The sequence below is a fragment of the Triturus cristatus genome, chromosome 4_1 (assembly GCF_964204655.1).
Source record: "Triturus cristatus chromosome 4_1, aTriCri1.1, whole genome shotgun sequence".
Classification (NCBI taxonomy): domain Eukaryota; kingdom Metazoa; phylum Chordata; class Amphibia; order Caudata; family Salamandridae; genus Triturus; species Triturus cristatus.
Genome location: NC_140585.1, coordinates 738,804,511 through 738,825,530, shown reverse-complemented (window position 1 = coordinate 738,825,530; position 21,020 = coordinate 738,804,511). Strand labels below are relative to the sequence as shown.

The following is a 21,020-nucleotide window of genomic DNA, read 5'->3' as shown; positions in this document are numbered from 1 at the left end:
TGAAAAGGACTTTACTTCAGCTCTTTACACAAGCCCATTTTTTACTGTTTCCAATGTGGAACTGAGAGAAGGGTTTGTGAATATGTACAATCTTACAAGTATGTTGGCGTTTACAAACTCAGAAGGCTAACAGTACTTTGCAATGCCAACTTTCCACCATTTCGAAAAAAGAGACTTACACCTTGTTATTTGTATGCAGTTGTGGTGTACAATTACACAGATGTAAATTAATTTACACTTGTTCTGTATCTTTTAGGAATGTCTAACTGAGGTAAATCCAGTGATTATTGACCTTAAACATATGATAAGTGCTAAAAATGATTTTGCAATCAGGCCACTAGGTTTTTTGGTGAGCGGGTAGGATTCTTTAAGACGGTATGGTTCCAAGGGGATTTTGTGATGGCTGGTAACTGGCGACAGGTATAAAGGGTGAATATGGAGCGATTGATGGCCCCCACATTGGGAAAGTGAGAACCTCTTACCTGATTTACCATACACAGCACATGAGTGCAACAGGGGTAACTGGTTAGCTGCAACAGAACTACGTAACTTGTTACTGTTGTGAGATTTTCACAAATATTATAAAACACAACCTGCCACTGTATTTCACTGCATATTTATGTGGCTTATGCGTTTGCTTTATGACCTGCTCCGGTCATGTGGATTAGCTGTGCAGCCAGCAGCAGTGTCCATCTCTAGGCTGTGTTGAAAAGCATGTGCCTTATCTTATCATAAGTATCCTTCAGATAATGTCATCTCAATGAAGTTGGCATGGCTGAGTGAACTACAAAGAAGTAAGATAGAACTGAGGAGCAAATTAGGGTGTACGGGTATAAGGTAGGTAAAGTGCTGCAGAAGTGTTATGATGTTCACTACTCGCATGCAGAAAACATTTACATATCACTCACTCACTCATGAAATGTGGCACCTCCTCTCTAAATGAAATGGCGCTTTAGATCAGTGAAGTGTTTGTAGGATGAATTTAAACCTTCTCGACATTGACACGGCCCTCAATGGACTAAGAATTATCGCCCAGAGAAAGTCCAACCTTGACAGGCTCTGATCAGTATGTTTTCTTCATTTACAGCACAATCACCACAGTGACCGGTCTTCTTTACCATGCCCTAGATTTATTGCTCATATGACAACCTCACCAGGAGCCTACGAATCCACCTGTGTATTCAATGCTAAACCCAATGCCCTCCCAGCAAAGCAACACATTCGGCGCAGAGAAGTCATCGTCACTACAAGAAACACTTGGCAAAATTCAGGTAAAGAAGTGTCTCTTTATTGGTGGAGAAATCAAGGGATGTATAGCGTGCCTCTGTAACCCTTTTGGTGGTGTGGGAGGTGGGGCAGAAGCCTCATGAGGGGACTCAGCTCAGCAGTGCCGCCTCCAGCAGCGGTTCAGACACCCACTGCTACAAACATCGGGTGGCCCGGGCCATCAAGCTATACTGTTGTTAAAATTAGAAGTTTTATTCAGGCCGAAGGGGGGTAGTGGCATGCTTATGTTGGAGCGATTCGACCACTGGTGGCATGGATTTCAGGCCCAATTCTTCGGAGTCATTATGCATTGCATACTGAAGAAATCAGACTGGTTGCACAACTCTGATGCGTAAAACCATGGTTCATTCACCCATCAAGTAAAAATATTCAAAAATAGTGCATGGTGTATGGGCTTGCATGGTATACCAAAAATAGTTTCTGGAAACTTTTAATGGTACCTTATGCAACAAATCCCAGTTGTGTGCTGATTAAAGTGATGTCCTATTGTACAGTGGAAATGGGTTCAACATTTTGAAGAGAACTATAGAGGGGTGGATACAGAAATGAATGATATCCCTTGGTTTTTAAATACAGATACACGACCTGTAATCCTCAGGGTAGACGAGGTTCAAAAAGCCATCATGGCCACTGCCAGGTGGAAAGCGCCTGGTCCCTTCAGGCTTCTGTGGGATCTTTATAAAGCTGATCTTGTGAGGTGGGCCAAGATCCTGACCCGGGTTTTTAATGCAGCAGTCGTGAGTGGCCTGCCGCCCTCATGGCCTACTGTGGATATTGTACCAATCTTTAAAAAGGGAATGAGGGATGATCCAGTCTACTATCACCTGATCTCCCTACTTGATTGGTCTGCAAAAATTATGGGTAAGGTGATTCTGGACCGCCTAACACTATGACTAGAAGATTCATCTCTTATCTCAGAACTGCAATACGGTTTCAGGAAAGGGAGAGTAACAATGGACCAATGTAACAAGTTGCTCCTGATGATCGGTAAATATACAACTGCCAAAAGGGGAAATCTGCATATGGCTTTCATGGACCTTATGTCGGCATTTGACCGTGTTAATAGGAGCCAACTATGGCCTTTGCTATTAGAGATGGGTATGATTGCCGATTTGGTGGCTTCCTTTCATTGGTCACATTTAAATCTGAGAGCCTCTCTTAGATGTAATGAAAACAACTCACTCTCAGCATTCTGGGAGGTTAAATGGGAATTAAGACAGGGATGCATTTTAGCCCCAGTTTTGTTTACTCTATACATCAATAAACTTGGGAGGTTCTGTCAACTGCGTGTAAAGACATCCCCAGAGCAGGCTCCAAACTTGTTCCAGCTCTGCTGTATGCAGATGATGCAGTGTTACTTACTTGCCAGCACGGCTGTGGGCTGCAAAGTCTTGTAAACACTTTTAAAGATTTTATGGTCGCACTTGACCTTTCTGTTATTTTTTATAAGTTGCATATAATGACAACAGGCAGAACAAAGCTCTCTAAATGCAGGCTTTTGTGTAGGGGAGGTGAACTGACTAAACTTTCTACATTCCATATTTCGTCAAACAGGACACGCAATGTCCTGTTTGATGAAAGGAGGTCTTGGGTGGCTCAGAGGGTACTCAAAGATACCCTGGCCTGAGCAGCAAGATTCACCATGGACTTTGCCAGGAGACTGGGGGCTAAACCATTACCCGCCCTTTTGAAGGTTTATAATGATAAATGTATACCCATGACCATTTAAGGCAGTGATGTATGGGGCTATAAAGACGTAAGTGAACTGCAGGCCACTGAGAATAAACACGTCCGCAGACTCCTCTGGTACCCTTCCTTTATGGTACATGAGGGCAGGGTTATATATCTGATTCTAATGCTATGATCCCAGTAATGCATTGGTTGAAAATCTGGTCCAACCCTACTCCTATGCTGAACCACCTTATCCTAAAGGACTGTATGAAGGTTGACGGAGCCCTTTGTTATTCCATGGCTTGGTTAAGTCTCAGAGCAGTTGAAGATACTAGGCCATCCCGAGCTATTCATGAATCATAGGCCGATGCGCCCCAATGACCTGAGAGATATAAAATCACTGTTCTTGGCAAGAAGAATGACAGAAAGGGAAAATAGGGAATCCACCAAGCCTACAGTAAGGCAATATGTAATAATGAGTCCAGGGACCCCAAGACAACCTTATTGGATGTACATTAAGAGACAGTAACATTGCTCTCTTTTAACCAGGTTTAGGTTTATTCTTATTCACTGGGGTCTATCTGTCCCTAGGGGCTTTTCTAAGATGGGTGTTTTAATGCCTTGCTCTAGTGATCATTTCTTGGAACAAGATCTCTTACACTGTATTTTTTTCTGTGATTTTTCTTGCAACCTACGGAAAAATTATATTCTTCCATTGCTAAGGCATCATAAATTTGCACAAGTGAAACCAGCCCTGATATAGTTGCAAATGCTGTCTTCGCCTCTAATTTGTTTTGGTGTTGCCATTTTTTTTTCAGGTGCTTTAAGACAAAGGAAAAAACTGCTCATAGCTTAAGTATATTATTTTTTGCTACTGTCCTCTTACGTCATTCATTGGCTTTTTTAGAACTGGGTTGTTTTAGTAGTTTTATTGTATTATACCAGTGGTTTCTATACATATGTACTGCACTACTTTGCACTTTACAGGGTGGCTTAAAATTTCTAGTCTTGGTCCCTCCTGAGCCATATACCCCCCATTGTTTGACACAGCTATATGAATTATTAGTCTGTGCTTTTTAATATATTGTATTGATCAGTTCTTGTATTTTTCTTCTTAACTGTGTGTTTATCTGCTTTTATGGCCAGAGTCGGCCGTATAAAGTTTCATTTGACTTGACTTGAATGGTAGAAGGGTTGTCAGCATTAACACGCAAAATATGTCAGTGACTCTATGACACAGGGAATATTTACAGTAGGATATTACAGAAACAACCCACTCATCTCTAGGAACATTCATAAAGCAGTGCACAGTTTTGCCTGACTACACTATGACGGTCTTTCCAGACACACAATGGAGATCAGAGCTGGAAGTTTGTGCATATGGCGGGAAGAATATTTGAAGATTGTGTTGAGGGAAATCAAAACAATGTGAGCAGCAGCTGCGCTCAACAAGCAGTCCTTATCACTACAGTGTTGGATGTATAAATGCTTTTCTGGCAGTATAAGTCAGCTTGTATAGCTAAAGTTGACAAACGTATCGGCAAGTGACAGATGGAGGTACTTTAGTATGCAAAAAAAAGGCACAACCCTTGGAGCTACAACTGCAGTAGAAGAAACCGGTACAGGAGGGGGAGATAAAACAGATGAAGAAATAGGATGAGGAGGAAAAAACAGGATTCAGCTGGAGGGCAAATGTAAAAAAAGCGCTACGATGCGGCAAGCATCGGGCATGATTGCACAACACCACAGTCCTGCCAACTTGTGAGAAAGGCGACTATGTTAGGGCAGGTTTGCAGTATATCTTATTAACTTATGATACATACACAACCCTAAACCTCATTAAAACATAACGTACCACCTGAACAAACCCTCTCCCTTAAGGATGCCAAAATCATCCCCAAGGACCGCTCACTCGCCCACATTTCTTTTTACCCTTTCACATTTTATGCCCATTCTTGCCAGAGCCACCTCACCTAAGCATCCCCCCAAACTCTTCCATCTCTCAATCTTAAAATACCGCAATAGTCCCCAAGGTTGTCCATCCATGCTCTGCTCTGTGCTCCCCCCCTTTGAGGTATTGATATGCCCACTTGCGACACACCATTCTCCCAAAAACTCCCTAAACAAGCTACAATTTCACCTGTCCTAGCGTGGCATAGATAAACCAAATCCAGAACCCCAAAAATACCAGGCACCCCATTTGGCATGTCCTTGCCTCACCCAACTACCAATGGACATGGATAATGTGGGCTATTCCCATCCATGCTTGACCTACGACCCCCAGCCTAATTAAGCCCTCCCTCAGAGCCTCGTACAATATGTGTAAGGCAGCATGAACTGCCTCACTGGCCTCCAAGAATAAAAATCCACTAATGAACTTGGCGATAATGAACTTTTTAGCCCCAACCCTACACTCACCCTGATTTCCCACTATTTTGACTGTCCATTTGGATAAAGGGTCAGCCAAAGAGGCTGGCTCTTGACCTCCTGCATATATATGCCCCCAGGAAGTTCCACCCTCCTCCTCCTGCCTGACCAGTGGTAAGCACAGGCACGGTGGACAGTTTCACCTGCCCAAATCACCCCAGGGGGAAGAACGGCCTGCTGGACTAAAATTCCCAAGATCCCTATTGACTGCATAATAGCATTAAAATATATATATATAATAATAATTCCTGAAGCACAGCATGAGGAGAAGAAGCAGGATGGGAGGGAACAGGACTAAGTAAAAAAGAGTGCTATGACATGGCCAGCGCAGACCGTGTCATACTGTTATTTTCCTAATAAATAGTTCCAGGATCACAGCATGAGCAGCGAATGGCCAGCAGAGGGACACTAATAAGGTAAATTAATCAATGCCTGGTCTGCACACCACCGAAAGAAAACGAAGTGACGCATGGCAAGCACTGCCCAATAAGAAGACAGAAAAGAAGAGTGACAATGCTGCAAACCAATGGTAAGCAATGTGCAGGTTCCAAACACATTACAGAACACAAGAGTTGCGCAAGTGAGAGCGCATGCGCTAGTTCATGCTCACTCAGGTGAGATCTAAAAACAAAGAAAAATTCCAGACCAGACAAGAAGGGTTGGGGGAAGCAATAGACAAGAGGCGCAACACATAAAGATGGGAGGCAGTAACAGAACACAGGGGGTAGAGCACAAAAACACAAACACTCCCATGGAGTGCATTATTCTGAGAGAAATATTGACCTATATCAAAAGTAGCATAACAAGTGCAAAAATAACAAATGGACCCATAGGCACAGAGGAAGATGGTAAATCGTGAAACTTTTCACAGTAGAGGTTACAAACAATTTAAGAAGATGGAGGAAGGAGCTCCTTACCTATGGCAACAGCACTATGCAGCATAACGGTACACTTTGTCAGGAGACATGTCCTTCAATAATTTCTTCTTCTGTGCTCTTTTTTCATTGATCTTACCAGAGGTTAAGTCACTTCTATGACCTTCCAGGTGGGTGAAGACACAGAGATTAATGGAGTGTGGTACCACTTTGAGGTACAAGCCTCTGAGGGTCTGTCCTGATCAGCATTTTACATTCTCTGAGGGTAGTACTTAACAATTTCATTGGTTCTTCGAAATGTTATAATCGCATTTACACTCTATTCTGCATGTCATAATCAGATAAACTAATGTTAAGGTCTTGCCTGCAGTCATGTTAATGTAAACAAGAGCATAACTTGAGGTCTACCAAATGTATAGTAGTAAAGATGTGACTGTGTTGCTCTGAAAGGGTCATCTTTTTAGGGCTGTATTCCATATCAGTGAAAATCAAGGATTTACCCTGTAAATGCATCCCATGCTGGAGAGAAGTTAAAAAGGCAATAGAAGCTTAAAGTCTTCTAACTGAGATACCACAACCAGCTACTCATGGGCTTTTAGTAGCTTAGCTTAGGTCAAGGCTTGATCTGCAAAAGGTGTTGGGGATGTAGGAAATAACAACCAGGATACAGTACAGGCAAGAGATAAAGAGTTCCAAGTTCAGACAAAGGCAAACAGGAAAATATGATACCGAAACTACCTAGATGTAACTAAACAGTGGGGTTGGGCTCTTGGAATCCACAATGCTCCTGGGACAATATACCTATACATATATAATATATATGTATATATGTGTGAGCAAGGCAGTTGTGCCGAAACGCGTTACGAAAAGAAATAAATACCTAAGCCGGATGGCTGAAAGCATTTCCAGTGTCGGTGTCCGATTTTTTCAAAGGAAGTCGGGTTTGGTTGAAATATATATATATATATATATATATATATTATCTACTGGCGGTCGCCAGTAGATAGTTATAGTTAGGACCGTGTTTCCATAGGAAATCCGCAACATTCTATTTTGAATAACTTTGGCGCCGATTGACGAATCCTCGCGAAATTTTCAAAATAGGTGGGGCGCTCCGCTCCGCTCCTTCCCTGAAAGTCTCGGGGGGATTCGTCAAGCGGGCGCTGAGGAAAAGGGGGGGTCCCAAAACGCGTTTTCCCCATGCATTTTTCCATAGGACCTTTAGTCCAAGCTGCAGCCCGAACGGCTGAACAGAATTACTTGAAATTTGGCAGAGAGGTAGTCCTCAGGTCAGGGATGTGCCTTTTGCAGGTCTGGTGTAAATCTGTTCAGTATTTCCTGAGAAAATAGCATTTAAATCAATATATATATCTATAGGCGTGCTCCGAGCGCGTACCGTAAGCTTACCGTACGCGCACGCTGCCGTGCGCGAGCGCGATTCTGATTGGTTGTTAGATCTTAGTAAACATTCGAATCGGTCGAAACCAGGAAGTGTCGGCCGCCATTTTGTCTCTCGCAGTCTGAGGGGGTGAAAAACAAAGGTGGATAACGTGAAAAGGGGGCAGGCTGGACAGTTCCTGACCCCCTAGCCTTGGTCAGGGGATCCAAGAAGGACCCCTAAGGGCAAAAATGTAGTTTAATTTTTTACGAAAAATCGCGGAGTGCGCGTAGCGTACGTGCACGGTCGAAACGGAAAAATTCCGCGAACCACGTAACGTGGGTGCGCGCCCACAGCCCGCGCACGGTGAAAAAACTTTTAAAAAATAAATAAATACATAACTTAGCATTTAAAAAACCGTACAAATTCACTGAAAAAACCATAGGTTTCACACAGGTTATAGTTAGGAATTAGCATTTAAAAAACCTTGCAAATTCACTTAAAAAACCATAGGTTTCACACATGTTATAGTTAGCTGGGCATTTCACTTGTGAAAAACCATTGAAATTTCCACGTTATAGTTAGTGCAGGCAACTATAACTCACGCGACCGCAATCCTCTGTTGATGCTAATACTGTATTTAGACACTTATTTACCCATGTCTTCTTCCATTAATTTTTAGCTATACATATATTACAAATATTTTTTTTTCAGAAAAACACATATGTCATCAGTGATGTAATATCTCACGTCATCAGCAGAGGATTGCGGTCGCGTGAGTTATAGTTGCCTGCACTAACTATAACGTGGAAATTTCAATGGTTTTTCACGAGTGAAATGCCCAGCTAACTATAACATGTGTGAAACCTATGGTTTTTTCAGTGAATATATATATATATATATTCACTGAAAAAACCATAGGTTTCACACATGTTATAGTTAGCTGGACATTTCACTCGTACAAAACCATTGAAATTCCCCCGTTATAGTTAGTTCAGCTAACTATAACTCGCGCGACCGCAATCCACTGCTGATGACATCACATATTACATCACTCATGGCATGCTCAGTGACATCACTCATGACATCACTGATGACATCTCAAATGACATCACTGATGACATCATCCTTGTGTAAGAGTGTCAGACCTCCTCTTATCCTAATATAAACTTTGATACACACATTGAAAAATACAAACTAAAGTTTTGAAAACTATAGAGATACCAATACCAGTTAGAAAAACCTATTCAGTAATTCCAAAATCTACATACGCATCCACTCATTCATCAACACTTATATATAGTCACTCATACATGTACTCACTTATAGAAACACATTCTTATTTATACAGGAACTCTTCCAATCTCTCACTCTCATATATCTTCACTTATATACATCAATACTCACATATACTAGTTTAAAACTTATGGACTTACTCATAAAGACACTATTGAGACAGTCATTCACTCTCTTACTCACCCATACACACACTCATCCACCCATACTGTCCTGCTCACATACTGTCTTCAAAACACATACAAACAGTGAGTCACTCATTCATGCATCTATACGCTAAGTAACATCCCCCACTGAACCATACAGACACTCATACTGATACTCTAAGAACGAACTAATAACCCAGATACACACTCATGTAGCTACTCACCAACCCATGCAGCCACTTATACACAAAGTGAGACACTGATACAGATATTTAAATATTTAAACATAACTCACTAATACTTGTATTCACTAAGATACTGTTAAAAAGTCAGCTATACAATTAATTTTACCAAAAAAAACATCCATTTAGACATTTATTTTCCCATTTATTCTTCCATTAACCTTTAGATATACATATATAAAAAATATTTATTTTTCAGAAAGACACATATTCACTGGATGATGTCATCAGTGATGTCATCAGTGATGTCATTTGAGATGTCATCAGTGATGTCATGAGTGATGTCACTGAGCATGTCATGAGTGATGTAATATGTGACGTCATCAGCAGTGGATTGCGGTCGCGCGAGTTATAGTTAGCTGAACTAACTATAACGGGGGAATTTCAATGGTTTTGTACGAGTGAAATGTCCAGCTAACTATAACATGTGTGAAACCTATGGTTTTTTCAGTGAATTTGCAAGGTTTTTTAAATGCTAATTCCTAACTATAACGTGTGTGAAACCTATGGTTTTTTCAGTGAATATATATATACATACATATATAAACATATATATAATCTGCATATCTATATAAATACAAATATAAATGCATGAATACATATACATATATGCATGTAATGTACATGAAATTTTGAAAAACACTAATAAATGCAAAGCTAAAAAGCCACCCAATTACAAACAGAATTGCTTTAACTTAAACTAGGGCGAGACCTATTGCATTTTCAATGCTAGTTTACTTTGGTTCCATCAAGAAGGCATTCAGATGTGACACATTTGCCATAAATTCTGAATGGTAGCACTCTAGTTCCTCATTAGATCTCTGTAGTAAAGCTACTGCTCACCAGGGAAGTCTGCTGCTGGCATTCAAAGTGCATGTTTCAGTCTGCATGTCAGAACTTTTTAATGAAATAGAAGAGGATTTGAGATGTGAAAATGTGCCCTAATTTTTCTTTCTACAGCACTAATCATAATTTCTGTGGCAAAATGAACCCCCTCATTGTGTTCCTTTGCAAATTAAATGTTTAAGTGTTACCACGTTATTCCAATCAAGATGGCTTCAGGTGTGCCATACTTTTGTCATAAGTAAGACTAGTAGCGCTCTAGTTGTTCTTTAAAACACTCTGGGATTTCTGTCATTGGGCTATACTTGGGCTACATCTCGGTGATATTTGTGCTACATTTGGGCTCTTTTGTCTCAGGTAGCCATCTTGGGAGACTTGTTATGAAGTTTCCTAATTTCCTCATTTACTACAGTCTCCTCAGTAGGCATACTGTCAGTTTTTTACTTTGATTCAATAAAGAAGGCATTCAGATGTGTCACAAATTTGCCATGAATTCAGAATGTTAGCACTCTAGTTGCTTATTAGATCACTGTAGTAAAGCTACTGCTCACCAGGGAAGTCTGCTGCTGGTATTGAAAGTGCATGTTTCAGTCTGCATGTCAGAATTTTTTAATAAAATAGAAGAGGATTTGAGAAGTCACTCAAAATGTGCCCTAATTTTTCTTTCTGCAGCACTAATCATACATTCTATGGCAAAATGAACCCTCTCATTTTGTTCCTTTTTAAATTAAATGTTTTAAGAGTTACCACTTTATTCCAATCAAGATGGCTTCAGGTGTGCCATATGTTTATCATAAGTAGGAGTGGTAGCGCTCTAGTTGTTCTTTGGAACACTCTGGGAAGCTGCAATAGAACACAAAGGAATCAACTGACAGTCTCTGCCCTTGTTGGATGTACATGTTTTACTGAGAATGTCAGACTTCATTCTCAAATGACTGAGAAAGATAATGTGAATTTACAGAAAATATGCTCTCAGTTTAGCTTATAGATCACCTTCCAAACCTCTGTGGGAAAAGCATGTGAAAATAGTTTTCTCTCAAACATGATTCATGATATCCCAGCAGAAGGCTTTTTCACATGGTAAAATCACCTTAGAACATACCACAATTTCTAAAATGAGTATGGTACCATCAACAAATGGTTTATAATGTAACTAAAGTCTTAAAACCTTCCATTAACTGCAATGCTTTTTAATGAGGTGCTATCATGGATATTGGTTCCAAGATGGCTGCCAACACTTCTTGGATGAAGTGCTGACAGCCAATTAGATCTCACAATGAGATGTGTGGTTAGGCTCCGCCCAGATATATATGTGATTTTACTTTTGATTTTCTCAGGAACTACTGAGTGGATTTACACCATATATGCAAAAGGCACATGCCTAACCTGAGGACTACCTCTTTGCCAAATTTCAAGTAATTCTGTTCAGCCGTTCGGGCTGTACCTTCGACTAAAGGTCCTATGGGAAAATGCATGGGGAAAACGCGTTTAGGGACCCCCCTTTTTTCTCAGCCCCCGCTTTACGAATCACCCCGAGACTTTCAGGGTAGGAGCTGAGCGGAGCGCCCCATTAGTTTTGAACATTTCACGAAGATAAGTCAACCGGCGCCAAAGTTATTCAAAATAGAATTTTCAGATTTCCTATGGGAACTCGTTCCTAACTATAACTATCTACTGATAATGTGAATTTACAGAAAATATGCTCTCAGTTAGCTTATAGATCACCATCCAAACCTCTGTGGGAAAAGCATGAGAAAATAGTTTTCTCTCAAACATGATTCATGATATCACAGCAGAAGGCTTTTTCACATGGTAAAATCACCTTAGAACACACCACAATTCCTAAAATGAGTATGGTACCATCAACAAATGATTTATAATGTAACTAAAGTCTTAAAACCTTCTATTAACTGCAATGCTTTTTAATGAGGTGCTATCATGTATATTGGTCCCAAGATGGCTGCCAACACTTCTTGGATGAAGTGCTGACAGCCAATCAGATCTCAAGATGAGATGTGTGGTTAGGCTCCGCCCAGATATATATGTGATTTTACTTTCGATTTTCTCAGGAACTACTGAACGGATTTACACCATTTAAGCAAAAGGCACATGCCTGACCTGAGGACTACCTCTTTGCCAAATTTCAAGTAATTCTGTTCAGCCGTTCGGGCTGTACCTTCGACTAAAGGTCCTATGGGAAAATGCATGGGGAAAATGCGTTTTGGGACCCCCCTTTTTTCTCAGCCCCCGCTTGACGAATCACCCCGAGACTTTCAGGGTAGGAGCTGAGCGGAGCGCCCCATTAGTTTTGAACATTTCACGAAGATAAATCAACCGGCGCCAAAGTTATTCAAAATAGAATTTTCAGATTTCCTATGGGAACTCGGTCCTAACTATAACTATCTACTGGCGACCGCCAGTAGATAATATATAGAAATTCCCCCGTTATAGTTAGTGCAGGCAACTATAACTCACGCGACCGCAATCCTCTGCTGATGACGTCAGATATTACATCACTGTATTTAGACACTTATTTACCCATGTCTTCTTCCATTAATTTTTAGCGATACATATATTACAAATATTTTTTTTTCAGAAAGACACATATGTCATCAGTGATGTAATATCTGACGTCATCAGCAGAGGATTGCGGTCGCGTGAGTTATAGTTGCCTGCACTAACTATAACGGGGGAATTTCAATGGTTTTCACGAGTGAAATGTCCAGCTAACTATAACATGTGTGAAACCTATGGTTTTTTAAGTGAATTTGCAAGGTTTTTTAAATGCTAATTCCTAACTATAACGTGTGTAAAACCTATGGTTTTTTCAGTGAATTTGTATGTTTTTTTAAATGCTAAGTTATGTATTTTTTAAGGTTTTTCACCGTGCGCGTATCGTACGGGCACGGTGCGCTTCGCGCACCGTGCGCGCACTGTGGGCGCACGGTGCGCTTCGCGCGCCCACGTTACGCAGTGCGCGGATTTTTTCCGTTTCTACCGTACGCGCACGCTACGCGTACTCCGCGATTTTTGGCAAAAAAATTAAAGGAAATTTTGGCCCTTGGGGGTCCTTCTGGGACCGCCTGACAAAGGCTAGGGGGTCAGGAACTGTCCACCCTGCCCCCTTTTCACGTTCTCCACCTTTGTTTTTCACCCCCTCAGACTGCGAGAGACAAAATGGCAGCCGACACTTCCTGGTTTCGACCGATTCGAATGTTTACTAAGATCTAACAACCAATCAGAATCGCGCTCGCGCACGCAGCGTGCGCGTTCTGTAAGTTTTACCGTACGCGCACGGTGCGCGCTTATAGATATATATATGCTTTTAAATGCTATTTTCTCAGGAAATACTGAACAGATTTACACCAGACCAGCAAAAGGCACATCCCTGACCTGAGGACTACCTCTCTGCCAAATTTCAAGTAATTCTGTTCAGCCGTTCGGGCTGTAGCTTGGACTAAAGGTCCTATGGAAAAATGCATGGGGAAAACGCGTTTTGGGACCCCCCTTTTTCTCAGCCCCCGCTTGACGAATCCCCCCGAGACTTTCAGGGAAGGAGCGGAGCGGAGCGTCCCACCTATTTTGAAAATTTTGCGAGGATTCGTCAATCGGCGCCAAAGTTATTCCAAATAGAATGTTGCGGATTTCCTATGGAAACACGATCCTAACTATAACTATCTACTGGCGACCACCAGTAGATGATATATATATATATATATATATATATATATATATATATATATATATATATCTATATATCTATATATATATGGTATAAGAAGGTTACTAGAATCTCATAAGCATCGTCATAATTTTTCTTAGAGATATGAACAAGAGTCAGGTCGGGCCATCAATGGACCAGGCTGACACTCAGAGGAGGCCTGGACTGCAGATAAAGTTTACCTTCAGGCCTAAAAGATTTCAGAGCTTTCTGGTGGACTGCAGAGGAAGCCTGAAGAAGCTTTCATTACCTTGGATTGAATAAAGGGGTGTTCAGAGGAAGGAAACATTGGAATGATTAAAGAGAAAAATACGGGAGAAGTGGCTGCTGGATGCCAAAGCAGGGTGTGAGTGCCAGTTAGTAGTTTGATTCTCCTAATTATTTCTATTAATGTGGAAACCTCCAGGCAAAGGTGGGACTCAAGAAACATTAATGATTTCAGGTTGTTTCCATGAATGATGTCAGTGAGGTCCTTGGTCAACTTGATGACCCTTCAATTTCTTATTGCACAATGTGAAAAATGGGAAGATCTCATGCATTGCACAATCTCTTGGCAATATATTTGGTGTATAGTTGATGTTTCATCAGTGCTTCATGTACGGAAATATGAGGCTCTAAGTCTTAACCTCTTAGCATTCTTCTGTTGGTCTCTCCTTAACCTCTTGCGTGCCCCGCCCTTTCCCCGCCCTGTGCCGGGCTTTCTATTAGCGGGCGGAGTTCATGACGAGATGGTCTCGTCATGGGCACAGCGCAACCGCGGCCCATGACGAGACCATCTCGTCATGGGCACTGAAGGGGTTAAGATCTTTTGATACAAGTCTAGCCAATATTTTTTCACACTCATTACCTAAATGGTTGGGGAAACCTCAGATGTGGCTCTCCATCAAAGGGCTTCTAGACATTAGGGAGCTGTAGAAAAGATAAATTCCACATCTTAAACTTTTAGGGTGATTCTGGGGATCATTCAGGGGACAGGTGCATCCTTTCAGAGATACTTTTGAGATTTTGAGAAGATTGTTGGTGCTTCAGCCAGCAAGTAGGCTCAGTGCTTCAGTAAAGTACACTTACTATTTGTACTATACAGTAGAATTCCTATGTCTGGTTGTTGGAATTTTCAGCCAGACATGGCAGAGCCTCCCTGAAGTTGATTTGTCACACTTTTCAAGAGGAACACTGACAAGTGCCACAACATTTCCACACATCCCTTTGGAGGTTGGAGTTCCACCTCCTGCTGGAAATGGCTCCCTGAAAAGCCTTCTGGATTAAAATTGCAACTGTGGTTGTTATCTATCTATTAGGGAGGAGTCAATGGTATGGCACAGAATATTACATACTAAGTATCATATGGCAAAAATATTTTGCCCTAAATGTTGTACTCGAAAACATTGCTCCATTAAGAAATGAGAATGTACTGCATTTTGCCTTGTGATTTTGATTCCTACTGTTAATTAAAAGAAATATATATATATAAAAAAAAAAGAAAATATTGCCCCATTGAAGTTAATAGAACATCTACATCTAATTAGATGATCTTTTTGTGAATGATATTTAGGGCAAAATTATATTTTTGTCACTGATATTTGGTCAGTGACAGTCCAAAGTTACACACAATTAGGTTACTGTTGCATTAAAAAGTAAAAAACAAACAGCTTGAGAGTTCAGTATTCAACACGTCTAGTTTCTGTTCTGCTTGCTCGACACACTTGGGCACTTTACTACATTTTGTTAAACTTAGTTATATTTTATTATGAGACAGAATGCTTCTATGCAAGTCTTTCATCCTTTTTAGTGTTGCAGGATACAACAGAGTCGTAAGTGTTCATAGTCCCAAGATACATTGACTCCAGCAGTCCCTAGATACACTGACTCTGAGCAATAGCCTTGTGAGGATCAAAATGGAATTAGCCACAAACATATTAGGATGTGGATCACAGCATTTGGCTCTTCAACAGGCAATACCAACACAATTGTTACAATGACCGCATTGTAACAACGCATACCATTACTCCGCAAGTCGTAACAACGAATTGCTTTAGGGGGGGCGCTGAGTGTTGGAATAGTATAATTTACAATTCCAACTCCAGTATGTGCAACAGTAGGGAAGGTGTTGGATTTTAAATCCAACACTTTCTGACCCCTCCGCAAGTTGATGTCCCGGATTGGTACGCATTGTTACAATACAGTCGTTGTAACAACCGCGTTGTAATTGCCTGCTGTTAGAGCAGGCACCATTGGCGTAGGTCTCCCTTCCATTTTTCGCTGTTGTCTCCTCTGTTTTTGCTGGTATTAGATGCTCTGGGTGCTGTGCCACTGCCATTCAGTGCCACAGCGCGAATGCTCCCTGTGTAAATATGACTTGTGAATTGGTATATCAATGATTGGCTTATTTGGTTTGCCTGTTAGTCCCTAGTAGCATGGCCTGTGTGTGCCCAGGGCTGGTAAACCAAATGCTGCTGGTGGGCCTGCAGCGCTGGTTTGCGCCACCCACAGAAGCAGCTTGTAAAGTGTGTCTCAGACCTGCCACTGCAGAGTCTGTGTGCAGTCCAGAACTGCCATCTTGGCTGTGAAGTGCACCCCCTTCCCAGCCCCTGAACCTTCCCTTGGCATCATGTAAGTCGCCCCTATGGTAGGGTGCATTGTATGTGTAAGGTGGGACATGCCTTGGTGTGTGTAGCATGTCCTGGTAGTGAATTACACCCAATTTCGTTTTTCACTACTGCAAGGCTACCTGTTCTCCATAGGCCAGAATGGGCAGTTTTGATTATTACATTCTATAATCCTTACTGACCCAAGGAACAGGGTAGAAAAACAAATTTAGTATGCTTGAGCTCAGAATATTAAAATCCATCTTTTAGTGAAGTTTTTTTTTATATTCTGTGTTTGAAAATACCACTTTTAGAAAGTAGGTATTTTTTTGCCTAAGCCTTCCAGTGTGCTCTGCTGTTATGTGTATTGGCTGTCTGGTTTTGGAGGGACAGGGCAGGCTGAGTCAGACCTGGGTTAAACAGAGAGATCTGCATTTGGAGTATGGGGAGGGGTAGATCCTTGACCTGAATAGGGCTGTGCCTGGCAAGGTGAATGCTGGCTCCACCTCCTACAGTGAGTCTGATTGCAGACCCCCTCTTTCTGAAAGAAAGGATGCAGCCTAGTAAACAAAGTGCTCCAGTACTGAGCAGAACCGGTTCTGGCTGGGTTCAGTGACTTGTAGCTTTTGAGAACAAATCTTTTGGGGTATAAATATCTGTGCTGAAACCCCGACATCAAGATGAACCTCTGTCCGTGTAACTGAAGGAATCTGCAGGAGGTGACTATCCTTGTGCTTGTGTGCTGTTTCTTGGACTGGCCTGCAGTGGTTACCATTGGACTTTGGAGGGAAAAGGACTTTGAGAGAACTTTTATTAATCTTGCTAAAGCAATCACCCAAGGGCTAGGAGAGAGCTAGCCTCCTGCCAAAGTCTCAGGCACATCAGACTTCACCACCAGCCTCCTGATTCCTCCCAGCGAGGATTTCTATCTGCAGGTGAGGCTCCTGTGAGTTCCAGGGTCTCTAGTTCTACTACAGAGAGGAGAGTGCTGAAATCGTTGCTAACGCACGTTTGTGAGCTTCCGCAGCTGAAAGCGCCCTGGAAAATCACGCGCTGCTGCCGCTGAGTGCTCGCAACCAAAGATCATCGCATTGCACTTTTGTGGGCTTCCAAGTGCTCGCTAACTCCAAGAGATCATCGCATCGAGCTCATCGCATCACGACATCGCAGCGCGGACGCCGGGCATCTGCCATTTTCACCGCATCGCATCCGGATCGTCGCTCCCTCACAGAGCGCCAGTTCTTCGCATCGCAACCTGATCGAACACACAACAGGATCATCGCCTCGTCTCCTCCTTCGCGGCAAGGAGTCATCGCATCAACGGCCTAGCGTGCAGAAGTTTGTCGCATTGTCTCTGCACGCATCAGCAGATCGGTGCATCATCTCCTCCTTCGCTGCAAGGATTCATTGCATCGCCGGCCTCGTGTGCAGAAAATCATCGCTAGAGCTTCTTTGCGACATTTTGGTTATTTTGCTATGAAATCCAAGTACTTTATAAGTAAAAGGGTCGCAGAGACCACTGCTTTGAACTGAACTCCTCTTTGCACACTTTGAACTTTTTTTGCAGCCTTTCAAGAGTAATCCTAGTTTAAAGTATTGTGGCTTTTTACCATTATTGGTCTTGTGTTAAGTCTATATATAAAGATACTTATTTTTTATAACTATTTGTGTGGTGTCCCTTTGTAGTGTTCTTCACTGTGTTACTGTGTATGGTCATAAATGCTTCACACACTGCCTCTGAGATAAGCCTAGCTGCTCGTGCTACGTTACCACAGGGTTGAGCAGGGGTTATCAAAGGGTGTAGCCCTCTTACTCTGACTTAGGAAGAAGGGTCCCTACTTGGACAGTGGCCAGCCATTGCAAACTAGAGACCCCCATTTCTAACACCTGCCGGAAAAGGATTTGTGGTAAATGATGTTTACCTATTGATCAATAGGCTAAGATTTGTTACTTAAGTTGATGAACCATAGCTAAACTTGAGGATCTGAATCTGCTAGAGCATCTGCCTATTCCAAAAACAGATGACATGGCCCACTATATAGCTACATTTTAAAGTTGAATAAACATTCTAGGCCAGCTGATTATTGTCAAATACGCATAAACTATGAGCAGCTGGAATAGTTAAGATACTTTAGAAAATAGCGTGTGCAATAGACTCATGCTTTCAACAGGGTTCTTCTAATGGTCCAAATATGCCCCAGAAATTTTGCAACAGAACAAGCTATCGCCAAACAAGAATCTGATCTTAAAATATGGAGAGCCTCATCGTGGCACCGTGTGGACAATTGCTTGCAAATTGGCCTCAGCTACCTTCCTCTCGGGCAGGAATATTTGGGACAGACAAAGAATACATTGTCGATAGACTCTATTGTAGCAGTAAAACTGTCACAGGACTGGGAGGTAGCAGTTGGCTGCCTCCAAGAACTAGTAAACGAGTTCAAAGGAAGGGAACCAAACATGAACTGCATATAGAGTTTCCTGTCCTGGGGTATAGTAGTAATTTCTAGGTATGGATCAAATGAGCCAATCATTTTAAAATTCATAGACTCCGTGGTTAGACGTCCCCACGAAGAGCTAGTAAGTGGGCCCTGCGCTACCCTGTCCCAATAGTGCTTCTTAATGACACCTTTACTAGGGAGCAGTGATGGACCCTTGACATCCCAATAGCCCTCTAATCCTATTGTACTTAACAAAGATTTCACACTACAGATCCAGCCTATCTTCCTGTGGGGATTGAGTGTGTTTACTTCCTTAAGGGCTAGGAGCAGCTCAGGTGTAGTCCTTATGCACAACCCAAACAGTAGAGGGCGTAGTTTATCCTTCTCAGAAATGGAAGTTCTACCCAAATCCAACCTTAATGGGTAAAGCAGCATGCTCTGTGGTAGCACAACCAGGGACCTACGGAACTTGTTCTCAGAGTTCAAGAGGGCAACACACGTTTCGAAGCCCCACAGTTCTGCTACATAAAGGGCAGAGCCTACAGCTGCAGCATCATAGATCAAGATTGGAACTGCCACCTGTTTGCTAAAGTAACTACTATGTTCTTTGATCAAGTCCCCCACTGTTTGCCTATGCCTAAGGGTCTGCTTGACTACATGCGCCTTACAAGACATGTCATCTGAGATAGTGATGCCCAGGTAGTTGAAAGTGCTCACCCTCTCCAGGGGAACCTCTCCTATTGTTAGTTTACCTCTATAAGACTTGTGGGGATTAAGGAATAAAAGCTTTTTCTTGGTAGTGTTGACCTCTAAACCACGAGAATCACAGAAAGTTTTAAATCGATTTAACAGCAATTCGAGCCCACCTGGTGTTTTTGATAATATCAAAGTGTCAAACGCAAACAATAAGGTTACCACTTTATTCCCCCCTAAGGTTGAGGCATCCGCGGGGACCTCAGTAAGAAACTGGACAACATGATCCACGAAGAGAGAAAAGAGTGTGGGTGCCAACACACAGCCCAGGCGTACCCCCTGTTGATTTCGATTGGGTCAGTTAGCTAACCTTGGCAGCCCCAGCGAACACTAGCAAAGTTTGCCTCATAGAGGCAAAAAATGAGAGATAAAATCTCCAAAGGGAGGCCCATATTGTTTATAACATGCCAGGGACTAGATTAAAGGCACTCTTCAAGTCGATAAAGCCTACATAGAGGCTCCCGCAATCAATGACCACAGTCTTCCAAGAAGTGAGGAGAAAAAAATGAAACACCTGGTCAATAGTGCTCACTGTTTTGCCTAAAACCAGCTTGGCATGGAGTCAGTATGTTATGTTCACTCATCCAGCACTGTAACTTTAAAAGAAGTACACGAGAAAACACCTTTTGAATACCGTCTATGAGACTGATCGGTCTCTAGTTGCATGGTGAGGACGGTCGCCTTTCTTAAACAGGGCGATCACCTCTGCTTCCTTCCAGGAGGTAGGTACTTGGGCCCCCTCAGCTGTTGCATTGGCTAGGACCAAAATGAAGTTTGACCAGGTCTCACTGTTGTGTGCAAAGACATCCCCGCGATGCCCTGAGGCCCAGGGGCTTTAGCTTTTACAATTGAATTAATGGAAGTTTTGATTTCACTTATAAAAAAAGCCTACATTTGTAACAAGGTCAAGTCCATGGGGGGCATCTTCTACTTCCGGTGCAGCAGGACCAGAGTACAAGCTAGAAAAGGTGATCATGCCATGCTATAATTGCAATGTTATTAGAGGGAGGTGGAGGCCTATTGGCATCCCTCCTAGTGATTAGAGCCAGAACTTCTGCGAGTCCTCTTATCGCAGGCCTGCCTGATCAGCATCCATCTATCTTTGTCCCACTCCCTTTTGGCCCTCATTTGTACTAACTTGTACAACCTCCTCAATTCCCTCACATGAGGGGGTCAGGCATTACCGTACATGGAATTTTAGGTCTGGTTTGACCATGCAGCTGTTAGATGACCTTTTAACCTACACCAATATTATTCTACAGTTCTTTGCTTCCACACAAATACATATCTATTCTCATGCTATTTACTTCACATTACCATACATCATTCCTTTAAAGCCAAAACCATTATCATTGCCA

General features: G+C 42.1%; 1 protein-coding gene across 1 annotated transcript in view; it reads left to right on the top strand.

The window, feature by feature from the left end:
- C4_1H12orf42 (chromosome 4_1 C12orf42 homolog) overlaps positions 1-14,150 on the top strand; it is a 462,326-nt gene extending 448,176 nt beyond the window's left edge. The window contains exons 3-5 of the mRNA XM_085651141.1: positions 1,088-1,271; positions 1,864-1,984; positions 13,988-14,150. Coding sequence (XP_085507267.1) covers positions 1,088-1,271; positions 1,864-1,984; positions 13,988-14,150 — 468 coding nt within the window. The remainder of the gene's footprint in view (positions 1-1,087; positions 1,272-1,863; positions 1,985-13,987) is intronic.
- The last annotated feature ends 6,870 nt before the right edge of the window (positions 14,151-21,020 follow it).